The following is an 18,043-nucleotide window of genomic DNA, read 5'->3' on the forward strand; positions in this document are numbered from 1 at the left end:
GTTTTTATCTTTCATCATTCATTTTACAAATTCTATCAAGCTGCAGAAGAAAGGCCTGCACTTCTTAGGAGAAAGGTATTGTAAAAAACAAATGCACCTGCAAAAAATTTGCAAAATACCAATCAGTGTGGCATTTTTTTACATTATCCATGTAGATTATACAGGCCTTCTCTTCACACTCGCTGCTTAAGGCTTCAGTGCCTGGGAATGCGCCATAAATTAGTGACAAAGTCATCAAAATAGCGAAACCGGCACTTTAGAAACAAGCATCACAGATCGGTGAATCTTGTAGCAGGAGTTTGAACAAAATTACCTGGGTTAAGTAACTTGTGTTTCTCAAGTGGGCCTCGATTTTGGGAGACCTTTCATCCTTGGGCAAGGTCTGCAGACAGACAAAGGGACTGATATTTTTGCTCCTGCAGCTCCCTCTGCTGCCTGCCGAGAGGGAGAGCAGATTCAGGCCTACATTTCTTTTCCCACTGTAAGATATATTTCTTTTCCCAAATTTGATCCACTGAAAATATTTATAAAAACCCATTGATGGTTTTATCAGCTGCTGTATGAAAATGTCAGTGCACAGCAGAGGAATATAGAAGAACTTGTCAAGCAAGGGACTGCAAAACTGAACTGGCACAGGTTGGCAGTATAAACTTTACCCTGGAGCAGGGATAGCAGTATAAATTCATGCCTTTGTGGGTCCCTGGATGATGGATTCATTGCTGTGGTTGGCAGCTGCTCTCTTCTGGGCATTAGTTTTGGCTCCCCCTGCAAGACAGTGGCTCTTCTGAGCCTGATGTCCCTGTCATCAAAAGAAAGGGAAATGCACTGATTGCTTTGAGAGCTGGATCAAACCCCTGTGAGTAGAGTACAGTATTTTAATTTCACTTTTAACCTGTTGGGGAAATTTCTCTGAATCCATATTCGTGTGAGACACAGATTTCTGATCTTTTCGATGAGCTTTGCATTCTGCAATTCAGTGGCTCCAGGCTCTCTTTGAAAACTGGAACTGTTCTTATTAAAATATTATTTCCTAGGTTCCTATAATTTTAAGGCCAGTGAAGTTGTTTTGCATGTCTTTTCTAATATTTCCTGTAAGAACCATACAGGGAAAAAAATCTAGAGACTTCAAACTGAAATCAGAGCTCAAATGACAGATACACTTTTGACAAATTCTGTAAGATAGATCCCCTGCCACTGTCCAATGTATAATCACTTTTCTAGTTCATGACAGGAAGTAGAACCTTTTGAATTTTAAATTAAAAATTGCCACTGCTTTTCAATGAGTTCTAATAAAGAGAATGAGATCTTTGAAGAGGAGGAGCAGAGGCAAGACAGGTAAGAGAGAAATTGCTGTAGTTGGTACAGGGGGTATCAGTTGTGCTACAACCCAAGCGTGACTCGGCAGCTGAATGGAGAGAGGTGATTGTAACAGATCTTATGTAAGATAAGCAGGTCACACCTGTTCTTTTGAACCCTACTTTAGCTCCCCTTTGATTGTGAAGGAAGCCTGATAAACTCTCTTGTTATTTATATATATATAAAAATGGAGAGAGCAAGCTTAATAATTTCCTTTATATATAAAGCAAACTGCACTTTATATATAAAGTACAGATGTGTTGTTAATTCAGCCAATGCAGAGTATAGCTCTGTGCTCACTGCTCTCTTCCTACAGTGATCATTAGGCAGCATTAGTTGAGCATTCAGTGTCTGGATTTTTACTCTCCTCTTGTTTTAGGTGGGAGGACTGCAAGGAGTCTCCAGAGGAATGTATGATGGACCTGTGTATGAAATCCCAGCTACGCCAAAATATGCAACTCCTGCACCCTCAACTAAATCCTCCCCTGCCAAAAACCAGCCCCCACCAATCAGAAACCTCCATCAATCCAATTTCAGCTTATCAGGTAAGTCAGCCTGACTAATGAAAAACCTTTTAAAGCCATGAGAATGGATTACTGGTGATAAATTTGGATTATAATTATTTCTTTAGTCAAATATAAAAGGATTGTATATTTTCATATACATGCATATACTTACATACATTTAAGTATAGACATGTTTTTATGCATTCATTGCCTAGGGATATTTTACATATTGCCAAATATTCAAAATGTTTGCAATCTGAAATTTTCTTTATGTCAGTCTTTTAATATTATTTACCTGGCCCGTTGCAATTAGCTGAGTTCTGTGGTTGGTGTGACTGAAGCCTCTTGGTGGTGTGCAGAGCTGATGGGACTTGGGTGTGCTGCAACCTGTGAGTGTCAGACATCTCACAGGCTGTATCACCAGCAACTACTAGACATGGAAACCTCAACTATCCTTGTCCATGATCGTAAACCATGTGCAGAAGTTGTTAATGAGCAGATTGGAGTATTTCTTAGCCTCTGCTCTTGGTTCTCAAAACATTTTCCATGGTACATAGGAAACAGACTGGAAAATCATCCTTCGGGGTTGCTGGAAATAATTCTTGTCATCTGAAGACAGTTACAAGTGTGTCAAATCCTTGTTCTTCAAAAGTCTGAAGCCTCAGTGGTGAATAAAGCATTCATATGATGTTATGAAAGTCACTGGATTTTCTCCCTTTTGGGAGCTGATGGTGGAATTTTCCTACTTTACAGACCCTCTCTTTAGAAACTAAATGAAAATTGTGTAAAAAAGTCCTAGGAGATCAAATATTTAAAAACCCTTCTAATGAGGTGAGGTATATTTTTGCCCATACACTTGGGGTCGTGGTGAGCATATACAAATATATATATATATATGTATAAATATATAAATATATAAATATATATATATATATGTATATGTATATGTATAAATATATATATATATTAAAAAATATATAAATATTTAAATAAATAAATAAATAAATATATATATATATATATGCATATAAGCTACACCAAACAAAAATTGCTTAGAAAGTTCACATAGTAGTAGTGAAACCAGTAATTGGGATTTTCATAAGCATCTGAAGCTGTTTCACAGTGCACTGCTGGATCTGGGTACTACCAAGGCATTTAGTGGTACAAATTTGATCTGAATGATGCAAACACAAAATTAAGCAGAAGCAGAGACTATGGTAACATTTCAACTGACCCCACGCATTTATTACATTGCCTTTAGGAAAGTGAGTGTGATCAGGCAATATTTGGCCTGTCAGAAAGCTTGCTGTCCCCTTAAGCTTAACCCTTCAGCATTTAAAATGCAGTTTGAAGTTTGCATCAGCTCAGTGCACGTTTCCTCATGGATTTATGATTGCTAACATCAGATTTACTGAACTGTTGCCCCATGGACTCAGTAGGGACATATATTCTAAGTCAGTGAGGCAGGTTTGTAAAGTTGACTCTGCATGTATGTGTTCTGGGGTATTTTTTGTAGTTAGTAATACTTTCTGTCAGGTCTGATCTTACAAAGGGAACCAGTCTGTAGGTTGTCATCAGCACTTCAAGTAACATTATTCTGATCATAAACATTTAATCCCACACTTATCACTGAAGACAGAAATGTGCCTTGAAGGTCTGTTCAGCACTCCAGTCAGGCTCAAGAGAAACCAGCTGATGGTGGTGTGGGGGAAGCACAGCCAGGTAAAACCTCAGTCCTGATGGTTCAATCCCTTTCACAGCTTTGTTTCCTCATTCTCTGTTGTTGCAGGAGCTCAGATTGATGACAACAACCCACGCCGTACCGGCCACCGCATCGTGGCACCTCCCGGTGGGCGCTCTAATATTACCAGTCTTGGCTGAAAAATGATGATGGACAGAAACACAAGGATGAAGGATCATGGGAATAATGTCCATTCCCTTCAATATCTGTGTTATCGAGCCCACAGTTTTATTTGGTACTAACAGAAATAAAAAACGAAATGTCTTTTTTTTTCTTTTTTTTTTCCTTTTTTTTTTTTTTTTGTATAGAAAGAGGTGATAATAGTGTGGTGTGTTTGCTTGGAACTACTTGCCTCACAATTGTGCTTTCATGCCATAGTCACCTTAAAGCATGGTGCTTCCATTGCCCCTTTAGTGACTACAGGTTTTAGCTTTGTCTCGTAACTGAATGATGGTTCCTTTGCACCTTTTCGCTGTATTAGAGTAGTTAATGCATGTTACTGAGTTATTTATGCAAGTTGCATTCTGTGAGTGAGTCCCTTTAGAACACATTGCCAACAATTGACTAGACACAATGCCAAGATTAATGTCTGTATTTGAGAAACAGCACCAAAAACACTAATGAAGGAAGAAAATGGCCATCTGGAAAGTAAGCAGTAGAGTAATATAGGCAGCTTCTGTTTAATCTTTAATTTATTATAAACCCAAGAAGCACTTCTCTCGACACAGAAACTCATCGGGACACGTAATGACAAATGGTCTCCGTAGCACCTGTCTGTTCCCACTCGGTACATTCCAAGTCTGTGTCCTTCTTGTTTCCATTTTAGACAGAGCCATGATTTTTACATACCAATGCCATTGCCACCCCTGCAGGGATTTCTCCACCTGGGCAGTAGTGCTCTCCTTCTGCATGAGATTTTTGGTACTTACAGATAATCCAAGTTGCTGTCGGATTTTTAAAGTTTTTTGTACAAATTTTTTCCTTTGTAATCACATGCATTTTTACTTACTCTACAGTATCAAGATCTACTAGTCGTGGTTCAATTTCTGAATTCAAAGCTTGTGAAATAAAGGAAATTAATTGATGGGTAAGCGTCTTCCTCTGCTTTCCAGTGCTGTGACTCAATGACTGAAAATTAGGAACGGAGGAACTCAAGAGAAATTGTCTTTCAGGTTGACATCATGCAGTGGAAGGAACCTCTTTAGATCACAAGTGTTGATAAGTGTATAGGTCTGCGTGTGCATACTATAGCATTATATAGTATGTCTTATTAAACAGAGCTCACAGTAAATGTACTTACTAAAATTGTACTTACTATTGACTAAAATGTACTTACTAATGGTTGGATTCAATCTTGGAGTTCTTTTCCAACCTTAACAAGTCTGTGATTCTGTGACATTGCAACTACCTCAGTTTTGCCCTAATGAGACACAAATTAACTTTCTCCCAAAGACCTTCAGATCTACATCATATTTGCCTAAAGGGGTAATTCGTTGCCATCATCTTCATCTGCAGTACAGAACCAGTACCCAGTGCTGCAGTTTGACCTAAGCTGTATTTGACTTCATTGCGGTTTTCTCTGCTGACTGAGCTGTGTTCAGGCATGGCAGGAAAAGAACATGCTGCAAGTAAGGGGAGGGAAGTGGACTTGAATTCTCTGAGAGTGAAGGAAGTATTTCTCCTTGTCTTTCTGACTCTCTCACAAATTGTGTAAAGAAACCTTATCCTCTGTAATTTTGCTTGTCTGTTGGTGTTGCAGATGCTGTGGGAGGTGTGGGCTGCAGTGGAAGTGGGGTGCTATGAGATCAACAGGTGAACAAACACCTCCCCTTGTGCTGCTTTGCCTTTATTCACGCTACAAAGCTGCAGCAGGAAAAGTCTTGCAGCAGTGGGATGCCACTGGAGTGGTTTTGTCAGCTGCACTGCTTGACCACTGAACACCCATCCATCCCACTCATGCAGCAGTGACTTGTGATGACACAGCTCATGTGGTGCATGCCAGGTGCATGTGAGGCATAACAGTTTTGGGAAGTAGCCTACCTGAAGCCTGTCATTTTGAAACTAGTATATTGTCACTTCCAGCTTGCGTGGGAAAGGAACTGCTGTCCTGGAAAAACCCGTTTTGGTCAGCTTGGTCTGAAACGTGGGAGCAGAGCTAGTCTGAAGAGCCAGCTTTTCCTTTGGCTTTGAGCTGAACTGCAGAAACATTGCAATTCAGTCTGCAGTGAACTGAATTGGTTGCTCCCCCCCCCCCCCCCAAAAAAAAAAAAAGGAAAAAAAGGAAAATAAGGCTTTTCAGGAGCAATCCCTTCTGCTAAGAATTCAAATTCATGTTTCCTATTTCCTGGAGAGTGCCCTCATCCCCAGGCTTCCTTGCTCATTTTGTGGTTCAGATATTTTATATGATATGAATTAAAATAAATTGCTCACTTGGTGGTTCAGGTTTTTTATAGGAAGTAAAATAACAGTAGCAGAGAAGCCTGAGGACAGTGTGCCCTGGAATAACCTACAGCCTAGCAGGTAAGGCAGTCCTGAAATGCCAAGTCTCCATCTGCCTCATCCTATTCCAACCCATTTGCTGTGAGTGTTGACAGCCAGCAACAGTTGCAGTGATGTAACCCCGACAGTAGAAATACAGCTGGTTTGTGAAGCTCTGTGGCGAATTTGACAGTGTGAAAATTTCGGAACTGCTGGTTACAATTTCCTTATTGCATCTCTTGCGTGTTTTTTTGCAAGTAGCAATGGTTGCTCACCTCCAAATAAAACTTCCACTCAATGTATGAGGCTTGTCACACTTGAGGTAGCAGAAATGATTACTGTGTAACTCGTGTTGAGATTCCACTTTCCCTACACACAACAGCATCTTAAACCAAAAACCCTTTCCCTACAAGGTGGTCAAAGATTCACCGTTCACATGCATTTATTTTTTCTCAGTGAAGTGTCTGTGAATAAATACGTGTGGGTGTTTTGAGAGGAATTTCATGGTTCAGTGCTCCTGTGTGAACCAAGACTGCCTGTCAGGTCAATGTGACTCTCCTGTGATGATTCCAAGAAGTAGCCTAAGCCCCTGCAGCCTGGCTGCTCCTGCAGTGCTCCTGCACTGCTGAGGGGCAGCCTGCAGGAAGCCCATGGATCCTGAGCTGTGCCTCACCAGGTGAGGTGAAGGATGCCTCACCTGGATGGTTACTGTGATTCCATCAGAGATGGCATGTGCCATTGCTCATGGACAGCAAAACAAAGCAAGGTAAGGGGTGTTTCTCTTACCACCTGGAGTCTATTTCATAGCAATGTCCCTGCCCCTACATCACTAACCTGTCCTTAAAAAATAAAACACTACCAGTAAAGAAACACTACCACTAAAGGATTAGCTGGTGATCCTGAGTGCGTCCTGCAGAATAGGAAACTGCACTTGAGTTTGCTCTCTTGCAGGAATACCAAGCTGGGTGGATGATGTGAACTTGGTGAGGAGCTGCTGTTAGCTCAGCTACAGCTGGAAGCAGCGCAGAACTTTCAGGCTTTCTGAATAGCCAAACTTCTAAAAATCTGCAGCAGGCTATGACCTTTTAATACCTGATGTAACTCTAATGATGCAAAACTGCTCTTCCCTATTGCTATTTGCAGCAGTCTGCTTAAAATTAGTCCCTATGACCAGCCTGGGAACTATCTTTGTAAATCAAGTGATGTGAAAGGGAAGGCTAGATCTATGAATTGTTTCTGAGTGTATTTTGGACCAGTTTGTCTTGTGTTACAGTTTGTCTGCTACCAGAGAAATGCAGTTACATGTTTAAATTCTAGTGTTTATAGCAAAGCCTGCTAATTATGATGCTAAGACTACATCAAAACTGACAGCTGTCCCAGCCTCTAAGTGTTTCTCTTGGCAATATACTGGTCTTTGTCCTCAAGAACTAAAAGCTCAGACTAGACCAGGTCAGATGACCATCTGCTCTGGGTTCCATCAGCCAACAACACAAGCTTGAAAGAGGTCAGAAGAGCAAGCATATAAAGCTAATCCTCCTCTAAGTGTTTGCTTAATTTCCAGTGCTTTGTAATTTCTTGAGAAGCAGCAGCATCTTTGTACTGTTTCTCCCAGTGAATTTGTTTGCAATACACTTGCCAAGGTGCATTTAAACCCATGTGAAATCCTGCCACTAAAGGCTTCTTGGAGCAAGGAAATGCACAGCTTAATGCACAATGGCAAAGTGTTCATCTAGTCCTCTTGGCACCAGCTATTTCTTGCCATTTAGACCTGGCATGGTTCTCAAAGACTTCACATGGCAACAGCCTTAGAGACCCAAGGGAGCAGCAAGCAGAATTCACTAGCTTGCCATGATTTCATAAACATTTGTCCAAGGAAAACTCTTTGTGGTACAAAATATGTACACAGATATTCACCTATCTGTGTATCTAAATATACAATGACACTAAGAACACTGTAGGTGTTACATTTAAAAAACCCTAAAATCAATCAATCAATCAATTAATTTTAAATAAATTTATTTTAAAAATTAAATACTAGAAATACCACAAATCTGCATGATAGAGACAACTGCATGATTAGATCATCAGTCTGGAATAACAGTGATTTAATTCAAGTTGTATCTTAATCCCGTGTAATTGTCAAGGAGCTCTAGGTACAAAAAACAAACAAACAAACAAACAAAAAACAACAAAAAATATTTATTTATTCCGGGCGCAACAGAACACTGGATTCTGCATTTTTTATATTTCGGATATGGAAGTGTCCATGAATTCAGTACTTGCATCTGAATTCACCTCCTTTTAAAAAATCAGAGATATTCTGAATGCACCATGCTCTGTTCCTTATTTCCTTCCCTCTGCACTTACTACAAAGCTACTAGTCCTTGTTCATCTACTCTTAGTAAAAAAATAAACCTTGCTCATCTAAACAAACTGACTTTAGGACAGTCATTCATCATGGTCGTGATGAACTTTTCCACAAACTTTCCAGATAACTTTCAGTGAGGGCTGTTGGGGGAGGGTGTATGGGAGATGAAATAATGTTACCCTTAATGTTTAAAAATAGGAAGAAAAAGACGTGACATTTTCCCCTAAATTTCTGCAGCGTTTTTGCTATGTACCTGTAAAGCATGATCAAACCTCTATGTTATCCTTTCCAGAATAAAGAGGGAGATTTATAGATTTACACTATAAACTCAGTGTTTTGAGCTGTGACTGGTGCCAGGTACCCCATTTTCCCCTAGATCGAGTCTGTCATTCTCTAACGTTACAAAAAAGTTCAACAGTATTAACTGCAAAGCAACTGCTCTAAGTTTTGTTTGGCATTCTCTGCACTTTTTTCTCGGTCCAGTTAAACCCTGTCTTGTTCAATATCTGCCTCGCTTGACAGACAGTGATGGCAAGTGTCACACTATGCCCATGTGCACATGACATTAAACAGGAACTCGGTGTATCCAGGGAGAAACTCAAGGGGACTGAAGTCACTAACGGGGACGAGAGCAGCGGGTGTTTTGACAGGAGATTGTTAATGTGACTGCGGGAGAAAAGCCAGGTCTGCAGAAGCTCCATGCCAGGAAAGTCAGGCAGATGGAAGGTCGGGAGGGGCCCGCACCCGGGGCTGGGGGCACTCGGGGATCGCACGGAGCGCACGGCCGCTCCTCGGCGGAGCTCCCCGGCCGCCGCCTCCGCCAGCGAGGGGATTGGGAACACCGCCAGCTGCCCAGCAGAGGGCACTGCTGCCCTGCTTTTGGGACTACCCCAACTTTCTTGTTTCCCAATGCACAGAAAAAGCCACTTCGAGGCGGTCTGGCCAAAGCACAGCACAGGCAAGAGCCCGCTCGGGTGATTCTGCTGCACCCTGAGGGTGGCAGGAGCTCCTGCTGCCCTGAGGGGTTCGGAGAATCCTCGGCTCTAATGGCAACAGCTCCCTGTGTACAGAGTGCACTGCAGAGTGAAACGTGTGCCATCCAACGAGAATAACTGCTTCTGTTACAAAAAAACCCCAAAATAAACAAAAAACCACCCCCCCCACCAACCAACCAACAATCCACAAAACAAACAAACAAACAAAAAACCCCACCAAGAATAAGCCCCAACTAAAACGTCCAGCCTGGGAAGGCAGAGATAGCACAGAGCCAAAGTGCTGAAAAGCCAGAATCAAACGCTCGAAAGGGTACAATTTAGTTTTGTTTTTTTTAAACAGACATGAAAATTAAGCATTTAACACGTGCGTGTAACAGGCCTGGTGAGCTCATTTGTAAGGCGGCACTTTTGTCCGAGGCAAACTGTGTAACTGATGTAGTACTTTCCCTCCTCCACCAAAGGACGGCCTTTTCGTTAGCAAAATATATGTTTATTTTTAAAAAGGCAGAATACTCTCACTTCATGAAAGATGTAGGATTGCTTAAGTGGGGCAATTTATGACACAATACAGGTGGCTCTGTACAGCCAGTAAGAACTAACTGCTTTGCATAACAAGAATTTCCCATAGGAAACGTAATGAGCATAACAAAGTATATTGGAAACAAAAGGGTGCACATACGGAAGAAGACTAGAAGCTGAAGTACAAAAAAGGAAAGAGTAAACTGGTTTTCTCTCATTTTCTCTAATATTAACAACTTGAATTCTAAGACAAAGGCAGAGAAATACATATATAAAAATCTTTGTACAAATTTTAAAAAGCATGCATGGGACTGGAAGCACAAAATTTAACAAAAGACAGACCAAATGTCATCTTTTGACGTACCAGTACCATCTGAAGCCTGTTTACATATTCTCTACATTTTTATCTCTCTGTTAGGCCAAAGTAGCATTCAAAAAAAGACTCAATATACCACCTCTCAGGCTCAAAAGTAAACAGTACATCACTACTGTGATGAAACCTTACTGAGATACACTGACCTGGGCCCAGCGTACATCCATTCTCCTACAAGTGCACTTTCCTCAGGTTTATTCCAAATCTGTCTCCTCAGCATATTACCCAAGCAATCTCAAAGAGCTTGTATTAAAGACTTCCTTGTTCCCCCTTACCAAAACCAAGAGGGAATGTTTTATTAACACCTAAAGGAAGTTGGGATTGATTCTTGGTCTGCAGCTAAATAAGATTTATGGGTTATTATTGATTTTCTTCATTGTTCCTCAGCAAAGCAGCTCAGTAAGTACCTATAGCTGCTGAGATTCCCCAGAAGAATGCCTTGGTACACTGTGTTCAGACAGTTCAGACAAAGGCTTTTACTACCTGCTGCCTTTCTTTTTTAACATCTTTGAGTTTTTCCTTGGTTCAGTCTCCCCTTCATGTGAACTCTGTGATACCTCTCTGAAAGAATAAATAAGAAAAAGAAATCAAAGTTGCAGACAGGTTTTAAAATGCTATACTTCCCTCTTAAGCTAAATTAAATTTGGTAAAAGAAAGGCACTTGCTATGTAACTCCTGCACTCACTGTTTTCAGCTGCCTCTGTTGAGGCTGCCAAAACCAAGTTGCAAAAACATAAACGTTCCTTTGTTGGGTCCCTGTTCCCTGCACACGTACCCCTTGTTGGCTGTGGGAAAGGAGTGTGTGAAAAGGGTTGATGCCATCAGGGAAAGGAGCCATCTCCTGAAGTCAGTCCCAGGCTGAGGTCACTCAGGGGATAAATACTTTTCTCCAAAGGCCTGTGGCTCCTGAGAACCAACTGTTTGCTTTGCCTGTCAGCAGGATTTTCTCTGCTCAATATATCAAGCCGCAGTGACCAGCTGGCTGGTTTGATCTGCCTGTAGTAATCAGCTGGCATCTTTCAGGTTTGTAGCCATTTCTTCTCCTCTAGTTAGCACCCCAGCATAAGCCTACTGAAACATCTATCAAGAAAATCATTGTTAGAGCTGCTACCCTCATCAGCCAAAGACTGGCGCTTGCCTTTATTCCTGAAATAAAGGTGGAAGTTGAAAGCCTAAATACGACAGACCATATTTTGGTTGCTACATTTCAGCCTAGTTCCATTGAATTCATTTGTCTCTGCTGATTTATGCTGTCTGTTACTCAGGTTTAAATAAAACTAAATAAAGGAAATTTGCAAACAGTATTTCTCATTTCTCTACCTTTAATCAAAGCTATTTATAAAATACACAGCAGTACAGACAAGCAAATACAGCTGAATTTCCTAACTTTCAAAAAAGATTATGGGGTAAAAATGTTAAGTACGTGTGAGAAGTAAATATTAAGGAAGCTCAGTTAGTGCAGGCATTATGTTTTGAGTTTGATTGACTTACCTCCTTAAGAAGTAGATTTTGCAGTTTTTATATTAAAAAAAGGATTTTTTTAAGACCGTATTTTTAGTCTCTAACGTACCTGCATAAGCCAGAAATTATTCCATGGGGCTCTTGAATATATTCATGAGAATCATCTTTTTCTGCTGGTTTGGGTGACTGGAAGGTCTGTCTTTTGGAATTTGCTCTTCCACCTGAATTGCAAAATGCAGTGGTTCAAAAAAAAAAACAACACATATAGTAGAGCTTGTTTGGTTTTGAATAACCTAAAGCAAAAAATTACACTCTATCACTTCATATATTTCTATTATTAATCCAAGGAAATCACTCCACTTTACAGTAGCCCAGCACACTGCTTTTTCACCACTGGTTAGTTCTCACACAGCAGACTGTGAACTGCCACACTCACTGAACACTGAATTAAGTTTCCAGGTGGTGCAACAGTTGAAAGCCCTATCATGTATTTCCTTAGCAAGTAACTGAAAATGGCTTTTTATTACCACCAAACAGAAGAAAAGCCAGTTCATATTTTTGAGTGATTTGACGCAGAACAACATGTGGTTAAAAATTCACTGCTTTTAGGGCCCCGAACTAAGTTTCCACATGTGTCCATGCAGTCACGGTGCCTACCAAGGCAAACAATTCTGCACGCCTGAGAGACAACAGCTGGGGAGAGACACTTCAAAACTGTGCAGGTGAATAAGCTGCTTGTCCCTTTCAGCCACCCATCTTGCCTTTCAGAATCTCTCAAAAGTAATGCCATGCTTCATTCTGATAATGACAGGAAGATTGCACAGCTGAAAGGACGACACTTGTACACTGCATCTGAAATGTGGACTAGGAAATACGACTGCTATTCTAAAAATTTGTCCCTACGTATCTCTTGAAGAATGAATTAGTATAATTTGTTAAAACTACAGTAAATTCATAAAAAATAGCTCAAGCTTCCTGATTCAGTAGGATTGTACATTTGAGTACATGTGTGGGAGTAAATTCTTTCATTCCACCAGGAGAATGCAAGCTGAGTGATTCACCTCTGCTGTTCTCCCATGGATTTAGCAATTGAGGTGAACAGAGTAGTTTCTAAAGGACATGACAAAGACATGAAAAATGTTTTGGTTTCAGCAGGGCAAAGCCTTACCTCAGTGGACACAAAGTAATCTATCTGTTAAAGGCTGCTCTGGAGTGAGGAAAGGTGACACCGGTTTGTGGCTGCGCTGCTGGAGAACTGGGTGACCTTGAAAGGTTTCGTTAATTTTCTACATCCCAGTTAGGGAAATGGCACTGATGAAAAATCTCTCCTGAAACTCCACTGTTATACTGCAAAATCTGCACTGATTTTTGTAATTTTATGGGGGTTTTTTAACAATTCAGGATAGTACCAACCTGCTGGCTTGCTCCTTTTGGAAGGCTTCTTCTTCACAGTCAGTGGAACTCAGGTCAGCACAGCCAACTCACTCACAAAGTCCTGCTCTGCTTCCTGCATGCAAGGACAAAGCAGCAATCACTCAACACAACACAGCTCAGTTCTGGGTTATGTTATTACAAATGGCACAACAAAACAGACATGTCACTGCAGAAACACAGGAAACAATTTTGGAAACAATCAGGGAAGTGCTCCTCCAAGACAGTGATGAACCTCAGCACTGATTTCAATAGGGTAGCAAAGAGACCCTTACAATCTGTCCCATGTTTTTCCATTGAATGCTTCAGATCCAGGAACCATTTTACCCTGACTTACCCTTAGCTGATTCTCCAACTCATTTCCTAGGCAGTGCAATCCCAGCAGCTTCTGTTTCAGACACTGCAGACGAATTTGTTGCTGCAGTTCAAACTGAGCCAAAATCTTGTTTTGCTGTAGCACTACCCTGGTCAAGAGAAATGTAAATGTATATATGTTGTTCAGTGCAAGGGAGGAATACAATCCTGTCCAAGTCTATTTAGAAGATTTTGTAGAGAGAAAGGCTCATTAACAGTATTGGCCTAGCCAGCTTCTGCTGGGACAGAAAATTTTGTGGTAGATTTTTAAATTTACTCCTTTTAATAATGTGCCTTGTCTGTCCATAGGATATAAGGTCCTTTTGGAAGTAGGAATTACTAGAGTTTGTAGTGTCCATGCCTGGACTTCGGGAGCTGGAATTCAGCTCTAAAGTTGAAGCCTGCTTTCAAAACCATTGCATGTTTCTAGGGTCAGTTTTACTATCTGCTTGCCAAAGGGTAAAGCTGTTCAAAGATCAGGGGTGAGGGTAAGGGATTAAGAATCAGGCATGTCATACTTCATAATTTCTGGTACTTTCATACTTCAGTACCAGACTGAGCCATCCACACGGTAATTCAAAACTTGGCAACTGAAAGCATTAACAATGGTATTCTTCACTTGCTTTACTTTTCTGGTTAAGGATTATTACTAATACAGTACAACCTGAACGGCTGCAACTTTGCTGCATCTGTATTTCTTCTGTTTTCTTGCCTGCTTTACCTTAAAGCAGTGCTGCCAATCACCCATCAAATTCCTCAGGGAAGGAGGTAACACAAATTGTTTCTGACATTTACATTTAATGAAGTTGCTATTGTAATGGTCACTGCTTACAGAGGTTACCTTTCAACATTTACTTTTTGAACTCACACTCCTAACCTTGCACCGAGGGCAAAAAGAAATAAAAAAATAAAATAATGTCGAGTTCATAGGATTAGGCAAATTAATGTAAACTTTATCATTAATTTACAAAGAACTAGACCATAAAAGAAATCATAATGGCAATACGAAAACAGGTTTGATTACTGATGATTATGAGATCAGCTTAGATGCTGCGTAATTACATTCTTCAATACCAGACTTCTGCTAGTGTGAAGGCAAATTTCATTGTACTTCGTTTTAAGATACTACAATAGATTACAGGAGAGAAAAAAATGAGACAACAGCTAGAAGTGAATTTGTATGCCAGAATAAATGACACCTTTGATAACGAATAACTAAATGATCTTTTACGAAACCCTTTATTACATAAATCCATTTCTTTACCAACTAGAACAGGGATGAAAAAGTGGGCAATGATATCTTTCAATTTAGAAGAAACAGAATGTCTAAAGAAAGATTTAACTTCTTTACAATGTCAAAATTGCAGCTGTTGTAGTTTTCTGGATAATAAACCAAAAGTAAAGACATAAAATGATTATGAAAATGTATCACATACATGACAAGCCATAGAGCTTTTTATGACAACTTACTTATTTTTAATTGCAGTGCTTTTCATCTGGACTTTTAAGTTTCATTATATCAGTATTTACCTAAATACCATTTTTATTTGACTAACATTTGAGGGATTCCACTCTAAATTTAGTGCAAGTGATTTTTATTTTTCAAGGCATTCACTGAAGCCTTCTTTCTATTTTGAGTATTTTTTGGGCTTCAAACATTTACTCTTTGTTATGGTATATGTTTCCTCCATAGCAAACTAATAAACACTTTTGATGTCAAAGTATAAAGGACGGAATGTAACGAATTACATTCAGCATTGGTTCCCATCCTACATTTATGTTACATTTCTTTTAAAATTTTGGCATTACATTTCATTCTCTCTTTTCAAAGTGCCTAAGTATAGTTCTTCAATCTGTAACTAATGACCATCAAAAAGTTTATTAAATAAGTAATTTTCTGAGATCAAAGGGCAGACATCAATTTGCAATAGGTATTTCTTTTCCATCAAAGACAAATATAAAATGCAAACTCAAGACATTTATTCAGCTAGACATTTATGCAGATCTGCAATCACTCACAGAGTTTAAATAGACAGCAGCGCTGCTGCCTGGTCTAACCTTTGGTGGACCGTGGATGACACATTCAGGAGGCCCTTGGTGTGTTTTTCTTTCAATGTTAGTTCGTTCTCTTTATTCTTCAGTCTGATCCTTTCATTTCTTTCTGCTGAAATAATGTTTTTGAAAAATTTTCTGCTCAAAATTAAAAACATTGAGTTGTGACAACCTTCATCACAAATGAATCCTGATTCTAGGTAGTCTTTCCAAACTTACTGCTTCTTAGGGATATCAAGTACTTCCTACATACTCTGCCACTGTGATCTGCTCCACTCAGAGGTGACTTATTCCTGGGAATGCCCAGCATCACAGAATGTCCACTCAACTGGCAGAAAACTATTCTGGTTACTTTAGCATATGCTCACACTGAGTACTTATTTGCTGACCAGGCTCCTGACTCTTGCCCCTGAAGTCCTGCCTGGCAGCAAGGCTAGGGCACATCTGACAGACAGCACCTTGCACCACTCTTTTTAAATTAAACAGGAGGGAGATGGATGGGTGTAACAGATCAGGATATGTAACCTTCATCAGGGGAGCATCCAACCTTTTCTGAACACTCAGAGAGGCTGACAGGCACCCCTCCTACCAACTGCATCATCAGGGAGCAGTTACTGAATGTACTCTGGGCTGGGCTGGCTGTGTCGAGGCACTCTCCACCTCTGCTACTGTGGCTGTGCCAGGCAAGCTAAACTCAGATTTACTAGGCCAAGGGATGCCAGAAAAAGCAAAATCTTCTAGCCTTACATTAAGCACAGTGACTGGGAGACAGAATTGTCATACCAACCTTGTAAGGATTTCAGGTGCTGAAGCTTTTTTCCTTCATAGCCTTCTGTGATTTTTCCTAATTGCTGATAGTAGTTTTGCACCAGTCTATTGATATTATTGCTGGTCCCATACACACTTTCAACAGCAGATTCCACCAGTTTCTCCTGTATCACACAGTACAAATCACAACTCATTTTCCAAGCCCAGAATTGATTTTATCTGTTTTAAAAAACTCCATACCTAATTTGGTATGTGCACACAAAATTGTGAATTTAAAATGTGGCTTTAAAAATGGGGCAGACTGAGACACTGAAAACCATGCAACATTTCAACATGAAAAATTGCAGCAAAATCTTTCTAATTTGCCTCATCTCCAGCTGGGAAGGGGCCATTCCCTTATCCATTCAATCTCTACAGCCCATTTTAACAGTCAAGCCAACTGCCAGTAGAGCAAGCTAATCTATGTGTAACTCTGCTGTGACTTTCCATTACACAGAAAATCCAATTATTTACTTTGGAAAAAAAAATATTAATCTACCACGTAAGTTTTAATTTTATTTAATTATTTATCTATGAATTAATATTAAGCTGCTAGTATACAAACACTATTAATTAGTCACAAACCCTTTAGCAATACATAACCATCTCCATTTCTTTCTTCTTTTTCTTCTTCTCTGCCATCAAGAGTTGTGACAATTTTTTTCCTGTTCCAGTGTTTGACTTAATAGAACCTGTTTAGGCTGCTGCAGCAAATACTGAACTGCTATGGAAGTGTTACATGTAAATACTTTGCAAATTATGCTCAGTTTTAATACAGGTCCTAATGATCTTCTGCTCATACTCCCAGACATAGGTTAATGGATACATTAAATTGCCTTCCAACTGTGCAAGGTAGCCCTTGTTTTGTCAGGAAAACTGCTATTGACCATTTCCATACCTTGAAGTCCTGTCCATCATCTGAACTCTTTTTTACAGCTTCCCCTCGGGCATACTGCAGCAGTGTCTGCCCAATGACCTGCTCCATGTGCTGCTGAAGAAACTGGAGAGCTTCCTGGATTTCTGTGACTAGCTGCTGGTGAAATTCTAAATGTATTTCTTGTGTTTCTTCCTGAAGCTTCTCCTCCTCCTCACGAATGTGGGACTCCTGGTAATCAGACAATAAGACAGCACTGCCACTTAAATTTGTTAATAAATGTAGCCAGCTTCACTTTGAAAGTCCTGTGACAGTTTTAGTAATTATAATAATGTAATTTACAGAGGAAGTTTAACACATTTGTCTTCGCAACGGAACTATAGCCTCTGTCATGGTATGTGCAGTAAAAGTTGCATCCCGTCCTCTTAGTCATTTCTAAGTAATGTATTCACATGTATGGGAAATATCCTGACTCCAGTAAGGGATAATCATGAATGCCTTGATAAACAGCACAGGAGCAAGGCAAGCACAGTTATACACCAGGAATATTTGCACAGTTTATGTGGTCTGTCTGAGGAAAAATTTGGTTTGTTGGTGCTTGGGAGTACCAATACCCTTGGAAGTACCAATGGCCCTTGGGACAGGTCACAAAGGTGTGTAATAACACTTGAAAACCATTTACAAAACATCTTCTGGTGGTGCGTTCTAAAGCTTCTCTTACTATCTCA

The 18,043-nt window shown here is 40.1% G+C and overlaps 2 protein-coding genes across 4 annotated transcripts in view; one reads left to right on the forward strand and one right to left on the reverse strand.

Moving 5' to 3' along the window:
• The window catches only part of CRMP1 (collapsin response mediator protein 1), a 50,835-nt gene extending 45,360 nt beyond the window's left edge, over positions 1–5,475 (forward strand). For 2 of the 3 annotated variants that reach the window (XM_066185444.1, XM_066185443.1), the window contains 2 exons: positions 1,736–1,901; positions 3,652–5,260. In XM_066185444.1, coding sequence (XP_066041541.1) covers positions 1,736–1,901; positions 3,652–3,743 — 258 coding nt within the window. In that variant the 3' untranslated portion in view covers positions 3,744–5,260. Of the gene's footprint in view, positions 1–1,735; positions 1,902–3,651 lie in introns of all 3 variants that reach the window. The other variant, XM_066185442.1, reaches the window with a different exon arrangement.
• A 2,596-nt stretch (positions 5,476–8,071) lies between these two features.
• EVC (EvC ciliary complex subunit 1) overlaps positions 8,072–18,043 on the reverse strand; it is a 51,389-nt gene continuing 41,417 nt past the window's right edge. Inside the window, exons 15-21 of the mRNA XM_066184900.1 lie at positions 17,340–17,546; positions 16,422–16,566; positions 15,641–15,746; positions 13,566–13,692; positions 13,211–13,304; positions 11,907–12,018; positions 8,072–10,897 (exon numbers count right to left, since the gene is read on the reverse strand). Coding sequence (XP_066040997.1) covers positions 13,260–13,304; positions 13,566–13,692; positions 15,641–15,746; positions 16,422–16,566; positions 17,340–17,546 — 630 coding nt within the window. The 3' untranslated portion in view covers positions 8,072–10,897; positions 11,907–12,018; positions 13,211–13,259. The remainder of the gene's footprint in view (positions 10,898–11,906; positions 12,019–13,210; positions 13,305–13,565; positions 13,693–15,640; positions 15,747–16,421; positions 16,567–17,339; positions 17,547–18,043) is intronic.

The sequence above is a fragment of the Chamaea fasciata genome, unplaced genomic scaffold, assembly GCF_029207755.1.
Source record: "Chamaea fasciata isolate MVZ Bird 193981 ecotype frontalis unplaced genomic scaffold, bChaFas1.0.hap1 SCAF_6, whole genome shotgun sequence".
NCBI classification, from domain to species: domain Eukaryota; kingdom Metazoa; phylum Chordata; class Aves; order Passeriformes; family Sylviidae; genus Chamaea; species Chamaea fasciata.